Genomic DNA, 19,801 nt, shown 5'->3' on the forward strand with positions numbered 1-19,801 from the left:
TGTACACACTACTGTAATGCAAAACCATGAGCGCACACACATATACACTTGGTGTCTGCTTTTGAGATCAGTGATTTGTCGATGGACAGTGGAGGTGGCAGCCAGACAGTGTACCATGTAGCTGAATGTTAAAACTGTAGTTTAGCCCCTTGGGGTTTCACCTTCAGAACTGATCAATGGACATCAGCAAATAGAGGCCTGAAGAGGGAAAGATAGAGAGAGAGAAACAAAGAGAGAGAGAGAGAGAGAGAGAAAGAGAGAAATATTTTTACAGTGTTTTAGGCAAAGGGATGAGAGGGACAATGAGAGACACAGGTGAGCATATTAGTGGGTGGAGTTTGTGCATATGAACAATATGTAAGATAGGAAAATGTATGTTTCACAGTTTAAGATAATATTTTATAGTTAAATGGAACAGTATTTAACTTACACTTCCGCTTCGCGTCGGGTCCTGATCACACTGTCGGGGCTTATTTCCCGATAACTACCGGCTGCCTCTATATTATCCCGCTTATTACACGGCCACTTGTCAATGCAGCGCAATGCGCGACCCAAGTGTCTTTTGCTAGTTTCAACCCGGCGCAATTGAAATGTTCACGTTTAGCGTCACGTTGTTTAAATAGCAAATGCATATGCGCCCAATTTTGCGCCCATGGGCGTTCTGGTCTAAAAATGAGGTGTGTTCAGGCGCATTGGTGGTGCGTTGCTATTTTGAGGCAACTAAAATAGACTACGCCATTGACCTACTTAAACCTGGTCTAAAGTCAATGGCACAATATTTTTTTTGTTAATGAGCTCGTTAGTAATATGCGCCTATAAACAGGACGACAACCCAGGTTTGCTTATCACACACATGAATGCGCAGCAGCACAAAAACGCTTTTAAATATAAAGATTAAAGGATTGAAATGTAAAAGATTACTATTGAGTCTCTTGGACATAAAGAGCTGCTTCACTTGCAGCCTGGTAAGTAAATAAATGCTTTGCTTTAAACAAATGCATCTATTTTTTAATGTTTTTTAAATGCTACCCTACGGATTTATTGTATACAGGGGCGTCATGCACCAATTTTTTTTAAGGGGGCACAGTGTGCACAGTTCAAAGAAATTTGTGCATACACACACATCAAATGAATATAGAGCTTTCAGTCTTTTCCATGGCACTTACATTTCTAACAATCTGAGCGCCCCTGCCTTCATGCAAAAACCTCCAAAATAAAAGTGTTGACTTACTTTTATATCAAATACTATTCAATTGGAATAATGACATATTGACATCATATTTACATCTGAAACGGCATGTTTTGTTTATTTACGTTTTGTTTAATGACTTGTTTAACTGTGTCATTATTGCATTTTGCACAGCAACAACTGCATTATCCTATAATGTAATTTTAAATCCATAAAGTATATAAACAAAGAAAATGACATAAGCTATAGCCACGTGATTGATTTTAATGTTCAATAATTATTTAAAAAATATGTTTAGATACAATTTTTAGAGGAACAGATTTTTGCAATAAATTTTACCTCATATGTGAGCATGTGTGATTCCGCGCCCCCGTGAACTCTGGCGAACTTTGGCGTTGTACCACGAAGATGAATCTAGAAATCTCTACTATATAACGTCAAGACGGTCACATTTTAAACCATACATTTTCTAGAGGAGGTTAAAGTGTATGTTGCAGGTTAACCACCACTGTCGATTAATGGGTACATAAATCACTCAAGATATGTGTATAATTTTTAAAATGTCTCAAAAATAGTCTTAAAGACCACTTTTTTTTACGTTTTTGGTATTAACGGTTTTTTTAACGCAATTCTGCGATGACGTCACGTTGGGGAGAAGTGGAGAAAGACTCAGCCAGAGCCATAGAGATAGATGAGACATTTATTGCTGTTTAATACTTACGTATATAATTTGGAAATCATATATACATCGTAGGAAATATATAATGTGTTATACTGCAAAGTTACCTTGCTAATTATTATTTATGATATATGTGGAGATAAATAAAACTTCGCAAATCTGCTGATTTGATCCATTCATGTCCTGACCACCAGGCTAGAGATTTTTAAACATCCTTAATCCACACTTACTAGTCTATCAAATAATATCTCAAATATATTGTTTTGTGAAATAAAAGGATGCTTTGTTATATTGTTTATGCGATTATAACTAATAAAACTATCATTTTATAAGCAGCAGCAGTCAGCAGCTGCAGCACACTCAGATCAGACCGCATACTGTAATAAACAGGCGTTCGGCGGCTTTTTACATCACGACAGGCTAAGCCATTTGAGGAGGAACCGCTCATTGATCACCGTATTTTTATAAATCCTGTACATGTTTGGATCTGCCGAACAGGTTGAGCTCTTTTATATACTTTATTGAGCAGAGAGGCTTCCTGCACAGTTTGACCAGCGGGCTGCGGGAACCGGCGCACATCACGCCGCCAGACGGTGTTGCTAATATAACTCGAAATGTATAACTATTATCAGATCGGCCCGGGAAAGTCCCGACTCTCTCGATTGCCATTCCGCTACTGGCTGTAAGAAAGTGAGTGCGTTTGGGTCGCTGGTCCCCGCGAACAGACGTGACGTGCTTCACTCACCTTCCAGGATTAGAGACATGCTGCCAAAACCGTTTGTGCTGAAGATCGCATAAAGTTACACCCATTTCAGGCAGGATCATGGACCCCCTCAAGCCAGCATGCACGAGTATGTTAATTGTTTGTTTACTTTCTACACGAAGATATGCTAACCTTATGCTATCTGGCTGTCTGCCTATCTCTCTATACTAGCCTATCCATCTGTCTGTCTGTCTATCTATCTGTCTATCTATCTATCTATCTATCTATCTATCTATCTATCTATCTATCTATCTATCTATCTATCTGTCTATCTATCTTATCTATCTATCTATGTATCTATCTATCTATGTATCTATCTATCTATCTATGTATGTATGTATGTATGTATGTATGTATGTATGTATTTATCTATTATCTGCGCTATCAGAACTGTACTTCACTCGTCTTTCTATAGTCATTCTCAATGCTCTCAAGGCGGCTTTGGTCAATTCTCTCCCCAGCGTGACGTCATACAGTGCGTTGTGAGGGAAAGGAGAATCATTGCAAATTGCTGTACTTTTTCATAATTTTTCGGGTTTTGTGATACCCAACAACATAAAATACAATGGATAACAGTTTAAATGTTTATTATCAACAAGCAAATGGCACAAATTCGTTGAAAAATTTTACCTGCAAAACGCCCTTTAACTACACATTACCGTACTGGGGTTTGGAAATGTTGTGAGCGTTTCTTACGCGTTTTAATTGCTCAGATAGCCAAATGCAGCAGCAACAGCAAAGCTCGTGGGCGCGCTCAGACGCTGATGACGTCTCCGGCTGCGCTGACTGCAGCACCTGCCACCAAAATAAAGTAATGTTACATGATCAAAACACTATCAAAACAGCGAAAATCTTTGAAAAGTGACAAGAATGCCGCACAGAATTGATAATATTGTCAAATAACAGATTAATGGGAGCTTCTTTGATTTTCAGGTTGCATGCAAAATCCATTTGGCTCAAAAAACTGAGGGGGCACGTGCCTCCTCAGTTTCAATGAACCGTTTTTAAGTAATGCTTTTAAAAATCCCATGGTGCTGTCCAAGTGTGAAACGCTTCAGCTCTCTGCACGTTTGTAAATTCTTTATCTCTTGTTTGTATTTTTAGAGTACAAACCTTTTCTTGCATATTTGCTAATTATTTTATGAGATTACAATGATTATGTAGGATATCAATACATTTACAGCAAATAAAAGCCTGCTATTTGTACTTCTATGACTGAAAAAAAAGGCTTTTAAAGGTTTTAATCCAAAAAATTAAAATTTCAATAAAAATGAAAACAAATTTTTTTTAAACATTATTCTTAAACTGGTGGTCGTTTTTCTCTGCTTAGTTTTTCAGCTTACAAAGTCCGTCATCTAAATAGGGATTAGACATAGCGCCAGCGAAACTGGCTTTTAAAGGGATGAGAGATAAGACTCTCATTGGTTGTATGCAGGTTAAGCCCAAAACACACCCATTACTCATTATGAAAATAGGAACAACCCTTTTCGACAGTGTGCTTGGCGCACAAACCATTTTTCCCGTCGTTAAATTACCAAAAGTGGCATTGGACACGCCCATTTAGACCAGTAGAGGTCTACACAGGTCTACTTAGATCCAAAAACCAAGACCTGAGCGAGTTTGAGTCTAAAAGTGTAACGTGTGCCTTATTATTATTATATTACTATATTAGCGTCCTCAAGTCTCGGGTAATTTAAAATGAATGTGTTTACCAAATGAACCCGAAAAGACCTAAACTCTTGAGTCCTTTTCCAACCCCTCCTCTGTTTGCCAAGAGCGCATGCGACATCGTGTGGCTGGCGCTAGGTTGAGCCAGACCTGTCGATCAATTTCGAATGCACATTTTAGCGGTTACTTTAGTGTCATCGTCAGATAACAAACGAAAATAAATTGAACAACAGGACAAATTGGAGGTGAGGCCACTTGGGTTTCGTTCTGTCTGATTGGAGAGTGCAGGGCTGCAGACTGCACACACGACAATGCCATTTACATTCGGGTCCAGTCGGGTTCTTAAAAAATGCCACTGGGTCGGGTCGGACTTGGGTCTAATTTTCTCGGGTTGGGTCTTTGTTTATAAAAAAAAATACATTTATGCATGTCAGGTTCGTGTAAAAAATCAACCGAGTCATTTCAGGTCGGGTACATTTCTTTGGACCCAAGAAGACCTCTAGCTCTCAGCACTCTGCAACGAGGGGGGGGGGGTCTAATATGATAAACTAATACAAAGATGTGGACTTTCTGTGAATGCTGACTCAGCTACCAGGACAACAGACACTTAACCTGTCCTCAGTGCTTTTTATGGGATTCCTAAATATTTCATGCGCTTTCTTTGTTCGCACTTTACATCCACCTCTCCAAACCTGGGATCTGTTTTTGCAGAGGTTTATGTGAAAGAATAAGCACTGTTCTAGATGTAATAACTTTACTAATTATATACTGTGCATTTTTACATTTTTCAAATAAACATTTAGTGTGATTTATAAGCTGTTATCCTCATGTGGAAGCTGTTTTCCCCCAGTCTGGTAGGAGCATACTTTAATAACTTTTATAGGTAATTTGAAGTTGTGTTTCCTCCCTTTTTATTAGAAACCTGAGTGTTTGATAGTCTCTTTCTTGTTTATTGTATCATTCAGTACTTTTACCAAAAGCTACAGTCTGCCAGTGCTTCAGCAAAAGGTTACAGTGTCATATAGTATTACAGTGATGTATCAGATGGTAACACTGTGTTTCATGATATTAGCATGATGTTCCAAGGTACTTCATTAACATTTATGCATTTGTCAAACACTTTTATCCAAAGCGACTTACAGTGCATTACAAGGTATACATGCATGTGTGTGCCCTTGGTTCAAACCTGTGACGTTTTGCACTATGCTCTACTACCACTGAGGTATACAGGAGCACTTCAGAGAATAGTATGCTAATATTTTTTGATAGTGGTCACAGCCCAGTTTTATTTCTTGCGCAACAATAATAGCAACAGTTCTGTCTTTGTTTATCTCTCTGTTTTTCCAGGTCATAATAAATATTGATGTCATTAAACGCTTATATTTTTTGAGGTCTTAGTACAGCTGAATATGAAAAGAATTAATTACCTCATAACATAATTAATTAAACTATACGTAAAACTGAAACATTATACAACATTTAATTTGTTAAAATCCAAACTCATGGGAAAATAAATGTATAAACAGTAGAATTATACAAATTGATCAAACAGTCTGGATAAATTAAGGGCATGTTTCTGCTAGCACAGTGCTTTCCTTTGCATGCTGTCTAGATTTATAACGTGATTCACAAAAAAAAATACAACATAGCCAACAACACAGCCATAAATTAAACTTAATTTGTGCATGTAAATCATGCAGCAGACTATACTTGACTTTCTTACTTAGTATTTTCATCTTGTTTTCATTAAAAAAATATCTAAAAATTCTTAAAGGTGCAGTGTGTAATTTTTAGAAGGATCTCTTGAAAGAAATGCAAAATAATATACAAAACTATATTATCAGTGGTGTATAAAGACCTGTTAAAATGAACCGTTATGAATAAGACGTTTTTATCTACATACACCGAGGGTCCCCTTACATGGAAGTCGCCATTTTGTGCTGCTATCTTTCTACAGAAGCCCTTAATGGACAAACCTTTTTACTAAGGTTTGTTTGGTGATGGCTATCGTAGCTTCTTTATGCATTTCAAAAGCAAGGGTTGGGCAATGGACTGAGCCGTTGGTTGCAATTCGCAACTTCACCACTAGATGCCGCTAAAATTTACACAATGCACCTTTAAATTAAGATGTATTTTCTTGATGAGCAAAATGACCTAGGAAAATAAGTCTAGTTTTTAGACAAAAAATATAAACTATAAATAAATTACTGCTTAAAACAAGCAAAAAAAACCTGCCAATGGAATAAGAAATTTTTCATAAACACTTAATTCAAGAAAATTTTTCTTATTCCATTGGCAGATTTTTTTTCCCAAAACACACCCATTACTCATTACAGGAATAGGAACAACCCTTTTGACCATGCACTCTGGGAACAAACCATTTTTTTCTGTCGTTAAATTAGCAAAAGTGGAATCGGACACGCCTGTTTAGACTGCGCTTTAGACTATGCGCTTAGATCGTTAAAATAGGGCTCATTGTGTTGGTATTGAGTTATATGTTTGGTAATAAAAAGTAAACAAAATGTTTTTTCTCGGGTCGAGGTGGGGGGCATCATAAAGGAATTATGGTTAGGGCAACGAAATGGCTAGTAGCGGCACTGGTGACATGTTTGTGGTGAAAATATTATGGCTGTTTATACTAATTTTGCAGTGTTTGACTGTCAACATCTTTATATTTTGCTTTGTTTGATTTTACTTTTTCTTTAAGCTTAAAATGTGTTACATAACAAATCCATTGAACTCTTTTTATGTTGGTTATGTTTGTGCTGTAAACTTTAAGAAGAATATAAGAGGCACTGAATGTTTTGTTCCCAACATCACAGTTCATGTGCAGACAGAAACAATGTCTCGTCTTGCTAATATGCTTTGTAAGCAAGTAATGCTTGTAATTTTTGCTGTTTAAGGCTGAAAGTCTTTTAGGTAAGCTGTGGCAATATAAAGATGTTTTGGCTGGTTTGTGTTTGTTAGTGAGTCTGTTTTAATTCTGCCATTTTAAGCACACATATAATACAGCATGTTTTATGAATCTATCTATCTATCTAACTCTCTCTCTCTCTCTCTCTCTCTCTCTCTCTCTCTCTCTTTCTCTCTCAGAACCTCAGCTCAAAGGCATCGTCACTCGTCTGTTTTGTCGTCATGGCTTCTACCTGCAGATGTTACCCGATGGCACCCTGGACGGCACAAAGGACGAAAGCAGCTCCTTCTGTAAGTGCATTTGGTTCTTTGCAAAAATGAGGGCATTTAGGGCTACGGGCCCTCAAATGTATTGAACACTTGTTGCAAGGTCTTCAAAAATACTTTATCTGATCTTGCTATCATATACATTAAGCTATGGCAACACTAAATTAAAAAAAAAATCTTATCAGATTTTTTAAATGTGTGAGACCACAAATATGATGACAAAAAATCTACAGTTTAACAGTTTTGTTCCTATAGTGTGTGAACTGCTGCTATGTGATCATAACAGCACTCACATCATCAGATTCTCTTCACAAACAATGTCAGTCTCCACTGAGAACATAGGAAATCTTGTGATGTCTCTAGCAGTCAAATGTGACTGCACAGTGAACAAACATGACGGGTGACAAACATAAAGAAATTGCATTAAAGGGGACATATCATGAAAATTTGACTTTTCTCATGTTTAAGTGCTACAGTATAATTGGGTCCACAGTGCCTTGGGTCCATAAACCTAGAAAATGTGAATAAGGTCGACCCAGTAAATTCGTTTTAGTAAACCATTCTCTGCAAGCATATGAAAAAAATTAGAAATTTGGCTCCCCCTGTGATGTCAGAAGAGGATAATACCGACCCTTAATCTGCACTTTCGAACCACGGCACTGCTATTCAGTGCAGATATCAGCTTATTTGAATTTAAAATGACACACCCAAAACAGCACATTTTTGCTCAAACCTACAAAGTGGCAATTTTAACATGCTATAATAAATGATCTATATGATATTTTGAGCTAGAACTTCCCAAATGTACTCTAAGGAAACCAGAGATTTATTTGGCATCTTAAAAAGTCTTGTGAAATGTCCCCTTTAATAATGTGGACTGCTTTATGAAGTCCATCTCATTTTGGACTGTGCTTGCTGCACACCATGACGGTTATTGTTACGTTTCGTCTTTCATCAACTCGCTTTCTGATAGGGTATCTTTTCGTTTAACATGACAATCTACAGCGTGCGTGCGCGCATTTTTCATCAGGGTTCCCCCCACACAACAGAATTTTGATCGTAAACATTCAACATGTTGAACATTTGTGATTGGAGCGCCTCCGATGTGCTTCTGAGCAGATTCATTCACTCTTAACGGACCGCAGGAAAATCTGATAAGATAATTGGTTCAACCACAAAGACAATCTGGACTTGATTGTCGTAAAGCGGGGAAAATCAATCCAAATTTGGCCTGATTATCATGTGTGGCGGCCTTTAGATATTATAATTGGAAACAAATATCAACGTATGCCAATTTTAGCTAGATCTTTTTTTCTCTTTCTTGTTTTTGCTTTGTGAAACTTTGCTGTACTGCCTTTGTCACAGCACCAAAGCATCTACATCAGACAGATACTGCGCTGTATGTGCATTGTCCTTTCCACACTGTGTTTAGCTCACATCAGAGGTCACTCTAGTATATAGTTCAGAAGAATTAAAGTGATAGTTAACCTAAAAATGAAAAGTTTGGTCTAATGAAGGCTCTTTTGAACGCTTTTGAGGACTGTTAGCCTGAGGCTATGGATTACAGGTTATAGGGGTGGTTTCCCAGACAGGGATTATCTTAAACTTGGACTAGGCCTTAGTTAAATTAGGATATTTAAGTTAGTTTTCAAAACATAATTTAGACATAAACATGGTGTGCATCTTGAGACACAACACTTGAACTGATATATTTTAAGATATATTAGAGCAAGTTGTTTTCGATCAAGACAACGCTAACATTTAAGTTGGTCTGGGACTAGGCTTAAACCCTGTCCAATAATGTTTAAAATGAATATTTGTTTTATTGAACAAAACAATTGTTTTACTTCATAAGACCTAAATATATAATCAGAAGCTGTGTCTCAATTTTGGGTTGCTTGTTTCTGTCATTTTTTTGCTGCAGCAGACAGGCCTTGCATTTTATAAATCACCAAGGACCATATCTTGGATAGCCTGGTGATGAGTAAATGAACAGGAAATTTTTTTTTTTCAGTGAACAATCGCTTTAATTGAGATCTTAGTAATGGTTAATTGTAGGATTAACTTTCAGAAATGACTAAACCTAAGAGAAGCAAAGTCAGACACCAATGAGGCAACTGTTAATGGAGTAAAAAACTAATTTAGATTATGAATTTATTTAATGTATCTAGAATGGCTCCAATAATTGGTCCTGGACAAAAATGGAAGATAAATGCTTGAGTTCACAATAAAATTGATAAGTTTAATTTCACAGCATTTGGTACCTTGGCAAATCTTACCATAGTCTGAGGCATTGCTGAGATCTTATCTAAAGCTCCAGAGGAGGCACGTAGCGTTGGGGTAATACAATTGGAGATATGGTGGAACGTCTGACAGTCTTATTAAAAATGTTTATGTTCTCTTGACTGCTGAAAGAGAAATGATGGGTACATGCTTGGGTCCCTTTAGTGGCTCTTATTTTGCCACATTGAAAGTGGCCAGAGGCACGCAAGGTTACAAAGTCTTTATTTCACGGGATAAAAAATTGAGACACATGGCGACCTTAATTAGAAGCCTTTGTTTGCTATCTTTTAGATTACACTGTGGTCTCAGAGAAACAATTGAGATATTAAAGATATCTGATTCAGTTTTTTCTTTTGCCCCATGGGATAATTCCAATCTTAATGTACAGTATAGGTTCTCCTCAAAAATGCAGCATTCTCCTCATAAATTACATCTTTTTCTCATGAGACGCATTTCTGAGCACAGCAAAACAGATGCCCTGTAATGTCTTTTTAATATGAGAAAGTAATAAACAAAACAGTCAAATCCCAAAAGGTTTTTCCACACTTTACTGCAGATGTCTAGAAAAACTTTGTGAGACTAAAGCGTTATGCCAGTCGATAAAAGGATTTTCGTAAGGGTTTTCATCCATAAATCTTGAAAAAGTAATTTAACAGTGAGCTGCTGGCTGATTCGGAGAGGGTGAGGTGTGTGTCAGATATTGTGCAAGTGTGCGTTCGCTGCAGTGGGTTTGACAGAGAGAGACCATCTGGGAACAGCTGTGTGGTTGGTGTTTGAGACAGTGTGAAAGTTAAATAACTTTTTATGGTGCTACTTAAAATGTGTCTTTTTTTAAAGGTGAAGCGAGATGAAGGGGCAATGCTGTGTGATCACTGTCTAGCTTTTATGGCTATATTATCAAGGATTGTGCACTGAACTGTGATCAAGTTGAAATTGTGGTGGTAACTTACAATTTGCCATTATACTGCAAATTAGGGCTACTACTAATACTGTGTGTGTGTGTTTAGGTATATGTGGTTTACGAGGATATGATAAATGTGGTTTACAGTTTGATTGCAGTAAATGTGGTTTACAAATGTGGTTTACAAGTGTCCTTGTAAACCAAATGGCATACAAGACACTAAATGAAAATTTGCTTATGTATAGACAGTTTAATTGGACGCACGTACGGTGACGTGATTACGTGTCTGGTCTGAACTTTACTTCCGGTTTCTGTTTGTTTAATGGTCTGACTAGTTGCTAAACTGAACTCTTGAACAAATATCTCGTCGAAAATAACAAATGTTTTGGTTTCCTAGGTAATCGATGTGTTGTTCATTTTGCTTGTTACATAAACTACTTTAAAAGGACTTTGTTGTTATTTATTCTTAGCGGAGTTTACCAAGTTACGTGTGTTTTGCGAAAGCCGCTTGTTTATGTTGTTACTGATGAAACTGTCTATAGCTCAGTGGTAGAGAGTTGCGTAAATAACCAAAAATGGGGTTGAAAAAAAGCAAAAATTGCACAAAAAAAAAAAAGGTTAGAACCATAGATAGTAAAAATAGACGTATCCGTGATGTCACCTGTAAGTTTGTGAAGAGCTTTTCTGAAGCCTAAAGTTGGCAGTGCCTGCCGTCACCATCTGGCAATGCGTCACCATGGATCACTCGCGGATAACTGAAAATGGGCAAAGTGTCGGAACGTGGGTGGAGCTGAAGTGCTTGGTTGCTGAAACCATGTCCGCCTAGCTTGACTATAGTGACAGCAGCGGCAATTCATCCGTCACTAAAGTTATTTATCTGTCACCTTAATTATGCAGAACTTAATGCTTAATATAATTTAAACAGATGAGGTACAAAAAAAATCACCCCCTCATAGTTGCCATAAAGGCATAGTTGCAAAATTAGCTATATAAACCAAATGTGTACCAAGCTGTATACATATGTATTTCTGCTGTAAAATTGGTCATTTTAACATGGGGGGGGGTCAATGGGATTGACTCCTGTCTCTAGCGGCCAGTCGGTGAATTGCAGTTTATGAGTGTAGAAGTGCATTATATCTAAGTGTCCTCTTCAGTGATGGGAACAAGGGCATTAAAAATAAACAGTGTTACTAATGGCGTTGCTTTTTTCAGTAATGAGTAATCAAATGAATTACTGTTTGCCCCGTTATAATGCCGTTACCATTACTGACAATACAATGCTGTGCGTCACTATAATTAATCTCACTGAAGCGATTTTCATCCGAATAGGCTTTCAGCCAAATAGTAGGACCTGCAATGTCCTACAATGTGTTGGGGGTGGGACACATAACTGATGATGATTGGAGTGTATGTTAGAGGGGGTGGGAGACAACCACATAGTTGATGATGATTGGCTTCAATTGATCGTTAGCCAAGTAGAGGCAGAGTGATGCTTGTGTTTGTTCACCCACAAACACATGCATAGTCTGAGCAGTGTTGCCAACTTGGCAACTTTTACAACTTTCTGGACACCTTTAGCAACTTTTTTTCCGGAAAAAGCGACTAGCGACGTTTCTGGCTTGGTTAGAAACTGACGTGAAAGCACATATCGTTCTCTCTTCTCCATGAACAGCGGGTGCTGCTGCTGTTGTGGGCCCCCCGTCCGAAAGCACTTACAGGCAAACTTGACAAACTTAAAGTATAATACTTTCCCTCGTTGAGGTAAAAGGCAAGAATGTTTATGTAATGTGCAACTCATGCCAAAGAAAAAGAGTCTCTCCACGTCGCTGGCAAGTAATTCTCATCTAATGAAGCACCTCACATTGTGGCATGCTGCCACAAAATTTGTGGTTTCTCTTTAGTGTCCATTTCATTCATTTAACATATTTAATATTGGGGGCATCCAAGTTATTTATTCGAACTTTTTTTTAAAACATTAGTTACTTTCCCTGGTAATTATTTACTTTACTAATGATGTAACGCAGTTACTAACTCAGTTACTATTTGTGGGAAGTAACTAGTAACTTTAATTACTTTTTTAATGTAACAATGCACAATACTGGTCCTCACAAAGATAGCTGTACAAACATCTTTGTGCGTGCATGTGTTTATAAGACATCTGTGATCATTTTCTGTGTTATGAGGTCAAGAAAGTCAAGAATCAGTAAAGGAAATATTGACAGACAAATCTAAACATTTCTCTCTCTCTTTGAGGTCAGGTTAGAGGTGTGTCCTCTCATTAAGCCATGAAGGGGTCGCTGTGAAGCTGCACTTTATGCATCACACTGCAGTGTATGCTAATTACTTATCAAAACCACCAAATCAGCAATGAGAGAGAATAAATAATTAACGTGGTTTGATTCATAGCTGGTTACAATGATTTTTTAATTCTAGCAATAAATGGTTTTTACAAATCGTTTATCATTGTGCCCTTATCGATAAACTCAAATACAAAACAGTTTAAACTTGGAGGTACAGCTACATGGTTACTACTGATGTTTGATTTCAATTGCTCTTAAACACAATGGAGAGATCTGAGAAAGTTGACGGCTCACAGATATTTACAAAGAAACCCCTTAAGTTAAGAAGACAACTGTAATTATAATAGCACTACTGTCACAAGAGTTTTCTTAAGGGGTTTCTTGCAATTTGCTGATAATGTTTTAGCAGATTATTATTACATTTTATTAACCTATATACAGTATGGAACATGAACTATCATCAATACCCTATTTAGCGAATGCACAGCTCTGCTGCGTTAACATGGTCTTTATTTTAAATTGCAGAAACGGTCAAATGTTTTTAACCATTATGTCTTGTATTCTGCATATGAGGTTTGGATTCAGACTGCTAACTGGTGACCCCCTGGTCAGACAAGTCTTCAAGCCACATGTTGTTGGGAGTGGTTCTTTCTAACTCAAAGAGGGAGTGCATAAAAATTACAGTGCAAATAAAGTGCAGAGATATAAATAAACTGCTATTTAGCTTATTGTCTTTTTGTCCAAAAACTTGCAAAGATGCCCAACTTTCCCCCTCTATACTGTACATAACAGCAGCTAGAAGAACACTTAGAATCAATTTTTCTAAGATAAATGCCAATGAGATGAAATGTACAGTTTTAAAAGGATTGTTGGGACACACCTCGTTAAACTGGGATGCCTGGTCACCCTAGTTACAGTAGTCTGTTCTCACATGACTGATGAAACTTCTTCAGGAAAGAAGTAATAAACCAAACACAATTTTTCACATATGGACTCCAGGAAAGGTGTTGATAAATAGGACTGTGCCAGGAAAAACGTATCTTCTCGTAATCTCTTCTTACCACAGAAGCTCTGACCGTGACTTTATCATCCACAATTGGATGCATTTAAATATCATTAGTGTTGTAGTCAAAACCACCTAAACAAAGACAAGACCAAGACTTTGAGGGGTTGAGACCAAGACCTAAGCAGGGCGAGAACACGTGAAAACCAAGACAAGGGCACTTTTCAAATTCAAAACAATAGGAAGAATCGACAAAGTAGGGCTGGGCGATTAATCGAAAAATAACCGAAACCGAAATTCAGAACCTCTAACCGACATTATTTTATCATGTCGGTTATTTCGGTTTTTAATCCTGTTAATACTTTCCCTTTAAAAACAAACTGCTGCGTGTGATGTTGCGTAACTCCGCCCCGTCCTGTCAGTGGCACAGCGAAACATGGAGGAGAACTCAAACACTGTTTAACTGAGCAGCAGGATCATCTAGTGCCCAAAAGAAGCACAGTACTTTATTTTAAGAAGTACTCGCGAATGTGCAGCCACCTGTGACAAAAATACGGAATGCGCGGTCGGGTTTTTTTTACCGCACACGCGCTCAGTTTAATCTACCGATGGGTCTCTAAGCAGCCCGGGTATGTCATCACATCTCACTCACTCAAAACCGCGAAAAGACGCGCCCGCGTCAGTTTAATTAGACACTTCAGAGATGACGGAGAGAGAGAACGGGAGAACTTCTAGTCTAACACCAAAAGCATTACAGATGAGAATAAATGTCTTAGACATCAGTGCCCAGTTAAGAAAAAATGGATTGAATACAAGAAACGTGTAAATGATACAGTCAACTATGTATTTTGCCCTACTCATCTCATTACAATATGCTATCTGGATACAACTTATTATGTATGTATCTGATGTCTATAATTAGTCATGGGGGTTGTATGATTCTTTGGTTCAAACTTCCCATTCTGAAAGTTTCATCAATTGTACATAATGACATGCAACATCTGCATAGAGTTAAGTCTATTTAATATTTTTCAGTAATGCAGTTATTTTGGGAAAAATGTGAATAATTGCATTGCAGGCTGATTTAAGGTGTGCCCTAAACTTTCCAACCTTGTCAGTGAACTATGAGGCAAAAAAATAATCGTTTATTAATCGTAACCGATGTCAAATGTTAGATTAACCGAGGTTTTGATTTTAGGTCAAATCGCCCAGCCCTACGACAAAGCCCTACACTGAAAAAAATAAAGGCTGGATTCACTTAAAAATATAGTGCATCATTTTTTAAGTATTACAAGGAATTTTAAGCAATTTATGTAATTAAAAAACTTACTTAAAAAATGGATGCAAAAATGATGCACTATATTTTTAAGTAAATCCAGCGTATCATTCCTTACAGTGTACTTTAACTTTTTATAAAATAACAGTAAAATATAATTGCAGTTAAAATGTATTTTTTAGGTATTAGTTTACTGTGAAAACAAAAATACTCAAGCATTAACAAATTTAAACAAACTAAGAAGCTGATATGGATTTGTTTGGAACGGTTTTTAATGCCAAAATGCAAGTGCAAAACTTAAAAGTTTAAAAAATTGTCTAAAATGTAAGTGTCACAGGTCGGAGCGGACCACAGATGTTGTGAGTTTCGCCCCTTCCTAGTTTCCACCTCGAGGAGGTCCCAAGAGCACCCCAATGACCAAACACACAGAGAGTGTAAGTATAATTAAAACAAACTTTATTAAATGACTTAAAAGGGGTAAGGGGCAGGGGAAAGGGAGGCTAAAATCCAACTCTCCGGTTGGAGAGTAACAGTCTCGAGTCTCTTGGACTCCGTCGCGGGAGACCTCAGATAGGTCCTCCCCTCCTCTTTACTTCTAGCTTTGCGACGACAATCAGCTTATTCACAAGTGCCCCTTTGTTCTGGCTTGCAGGGAGACCGTCCAGGGCCCTCTCCTTTCCTGGGCGTGAGGGATACAGGTGGTAAGTATTGAGATTTTGAATGTGCGATGCGTACCTGTGGTCACACGTGTCGAGCTCCGAAACGGCCCAGCGGGTTGCACTCCTGATCGTCCAGATCCAGGTGGGGCTGTACGTTGGCTGCCGAGATCTACCTTACACCGTCCTGGTGGAGGTATGGAGGATTTCTGCAGTTGATGAATCCTGGGCAACAGGTCGATGTACAGGTAGGCGCTTCAGAAGGGATCCGCCAGATCTACACTGGAGCAGACAGGTAAGTATAACAGGACCGTATACTAATGGGAGACAGAGAGGCCACTGGATCTTCACTTGAATCACAGGTAAGTATGCAATACAGTAAATATATCGAAAAGGCAACCGGGGGCTCCTTCGGGCATACAGGTAGGTGTATAACACAATGTGCTGGCTTTAACTTTTAGCATAGGGTAAGTACATTGAAAGTAAGTGGGTCTTCACTTGGGCTTATAGGTAGGGGTACAACACGATATGCTGGCTTTAGCTTTGGGCATATGGTAAATACATGAAGGTAACTGGGGCTTCACTTGGACGTACAGGCGGGCGTACAACACAATATGCTGGCTTTAGCTTTTGGCATAAGGTAAGTACATTGAAGGTAACTGGGTCTTCACTTGGGCTTATAGGTAGGGGTACAACACGATATGCTGGCTTTAGCTTGGGCATAGGGTAAGTACATGAAGGTAACTGGGGCTTCACTTGGACGTACAGGCGGGCGTACAAAACAATATGCTGGCTTTAGCTTGGGCATAGGGTAAGTATAACACAACAGGCTATCTTTGGCGGTGGGCTTACGGTGAATATACAGAGGAACAGGAAGTAGATGTAACTCACAGACCTTTGGGGAGATGGAAGTCAGGCGTTAACCTTTTCTGGGGCTTCAAAAGGCTGACAAAGATGCGGCTCGAAAGCTGCTGCGTTGGGCCGAACACTGCCTCCGCTGGTGTCACCGCACAGGTAAGTTCAGGTAAGATGTTTCACCCTGGGTGTGCTACACTGAGTGGATTGAACGCTTCTCTCTCCTCTCTTCCAACCGACAGGGCAAACACTCCAACTCAATCGTCGGATCGGCTAGAATAAACTGCGACATCTGACGTTTCTGAGGCTCTCTTTATACTTCTCCTCCTCTTCACATTGTCCAATCCGCGATCGCCACGCTCGTTGACACACCTGCGATCGATGAAGCCCTGATTTCTTTCCCGGAGTTCCCGGAAGTAACCGGTGTTTGAGGATTACGGTCCGGGCGGAACCAATCTCCATCACTTTTAGTTCCGCCCTCAAAAAGTCACTCCGTGAGATAAGTCACTTAATATTAACTTTTTTGGTAATTTTTAAATAAAATCACCATTTGCAATTGTGGTCATGTTTATAAAAACAGCTTTCTTGCTCTTGTGATACTGCTTAATTATCTAATATATTATAATTTAAAAACAAGGTCTCATACAAGTACTTTTATCAATTATATCTTGGATTTTGAGGTTGTTTGTATTAATTTTGTCAACATTTCTGGCACAGGAGTAACAAAAGAAATCAAATAAGAGAAACTTAATTTGTTAAGTTAAAGTTACATAGAATATATGTTGATTTGACAAAAATGCTGCATTTTTTTTACAGTGACTGTAGTTGTATATCCAATCACATTAATGATGTAAAAAAATACCGTAATTCTGATTCAATTTTGTGACCAATTCCATCAATTTTGTGATATCCCTACAGTTGTGGTCCTGACCGCGGTATGAAATAAAGTCCTCTTGGTCTAAAACTAAGTCCAAAAATGGTTTGAGACTGAGACAAGACCTTATATAAAACTAGATAAGGTTGTATTCAATAAATATTGTGACCAGGTCACAAAGTGAATCACAAAGAATAAGATGTAAAAAGGTTAGTAATCTCTTTCTTGTTTGGAAAGCTGGTAATGTAATAGTTAATCTTATGTTATTTTCTCCAATTCGTCTACTTCAAGTTACAGTACAACAGTTTTTTCTTAATTTATTTACTCAAACTTTTAAGTTTCTACACAGATTAGTACCAGGTTCCCAGATGGCACAGAACGAAAAGAACAGCTGCTATGGCAGTGATAGGTGCTCCATCACAGTATGTCCCCCCTTGGAGAAGAGGGGACACAGACTGGCAGACTGGCTCTGCTCCTTTCATTACCATATTCAGAGTTGATTATGTAATGTCTTAATGAACAAAATGTAGGAGAGAAATGATGAGACTCTCCCTGTATATGTGTGGAAACTCCTCATCTTCAGCCAGTGAACATCTTGACCTGACTGTGCATTTCATCCCTGCTCAAGTATTTCCACTTGAGCAGAAATAAGAGGTAATGTACAAGAGAAGCAATCAGATGAGATGGTTTCTTTGCATATAGATTTCATTCTCTTTATTAAGATATATTGCTACACTTACAGTTCATCTTCACCTACAGGAAATTAATGAAATGTGGGGGGGGGGGATTTAAAGTGACTTGTGCAATGACCTAGATGAATAAAGAGATTCACAGAGGCCAAACACACGCTGCAAAGTATCAGAGGTGACTGCAACATTTACAAACGTTGACAATGGCCACGTTACCATAATGCGATTATAATGGGCTTTTCGCAATATTGCAATTATACTTTACCTCATGTAAACACAATTCTTTGATAAAAAATAATGCAATGAGCTCATAATCGCACCAAGTATAATCGTATTAAAACAGGTGGTGTACACCGTTTTCAATTGCAGTATGCAGCCATGTAAACACTTTAATCGCATCTATACCTGATGTGCACGTGTGTTTTTTTCATGCACCTTAAGCGCAAATTCATTTTAAACTTGACATTAGGATGTTTTTTCTTAACTCCGTCAACACGACGTCTGCCTTTATCCAGAAACAGCTCAAATAACACAACAGCAGCGTAGACCATTACAAGCACTGTCATAATATTTCTGTCTTCATCACCGAATAATGAAATACGTCCATAAGAACGTGTTTGTCATTTAATGTAAGTAAATTGAAACAGTGTACAATATATGCGAGTTCATCATTTGTGCTCTGCATTGGGCTGTGTGTGTGAATAAGAACAATCATTAACGAATAATCAGAAAATTAAAACTGCATGTAAACAGGGTGAAAAGATTAGCTCCAGCTTACTGCGATTAAAGGCGGGGTGCGTAAAAACACTTTGGAAAAGGGAGTCGGGCCGACTACCAAAACATGCTTGCAGTCAATCAGCAGTAAGGGGCGTGTCTACTAACCAACATCGTTGCCTGGGTTGCGTATGTGTGGGGCGAGTCCAGATTCTATTGGGGTGGGGGTTTGTTTGTTCAGGTGATTGCAAATGTCAACATTGTCTTTCAGAGATCATGCACCCTGCCTTTAAGTGCTTACTCTGATTATTGGAAATAATAGCATTATTGGTGTACATGTAAACAAAGTGACTGATAACCTCGCAATGGCATTGAATGGTATCTTGCATCTTCTGTCAGTGAGAAATATGGATGCCAACCTTTTGTTCTTAGATGTATTTCATCATAGTAGCCACTTAAGGAGCATATGTGGTGAATAAAGATGAACTGATGTTGAAATGTGAGTCAAGACACGTACAGTACCTTTGAAAAGAGATGCACGCATCTCAGATGAGCTGTTAGTGTTTAAAAGACAGGATCACAACTAAAGCTGAACTCACACTACAGGATTTTTATAAATCCTGGCCAATAATGAAATCTGGTTGCAGCACACACATAAGGAGAATCTTGACAGATTTTATTTTCTTAAAGAGCACCAATTATCTTAATTCACATTTTACATTTCATTTGGTGTGTAAGTGTGTATTAGTACATGTTATACTATGCGTCCGT

The 19,801-nt window shown here is 38.2% G+C and overlaps 1 protein-coding gene across 1 annotated transcript in view; it reads left to right on the plus strand.

Moving 5' to 3' along the window:
• The window catches only part of fgf11a (fibroblast growth factor 11a), a 107,694-nt gene that overhangs the window by 57,447 nt on the left and 30,446 nt on the right, over positions 1-19,801 (plus strand). The window contains exon 2 of the mRNA XM_055198715.2: positions 7,393-7,503. Within this exon, the coding sequence (XP_055054690.1) occupies positions 7,393-7,503 (111 nt within the window). The remainder of the gene's footprint in view (positions 1-7,392; positions 7,504-19,801) is intronic.

This window comes from Misgurnus anguillicaudatus, chromosome 21 (assembly GCF_027580225.2).
Source record: "Misgurnus anguillicaudatus chromosome 21, ASM2758022v2, whole genome shotgun sequence".
Taxonomy (NCBI): Eukaryota; Metazoa; Chordata; class Actinopteri; order Cypriniformes; family Cobitidae; genus Misgurnus; species Misgurnus anguillicaudatus.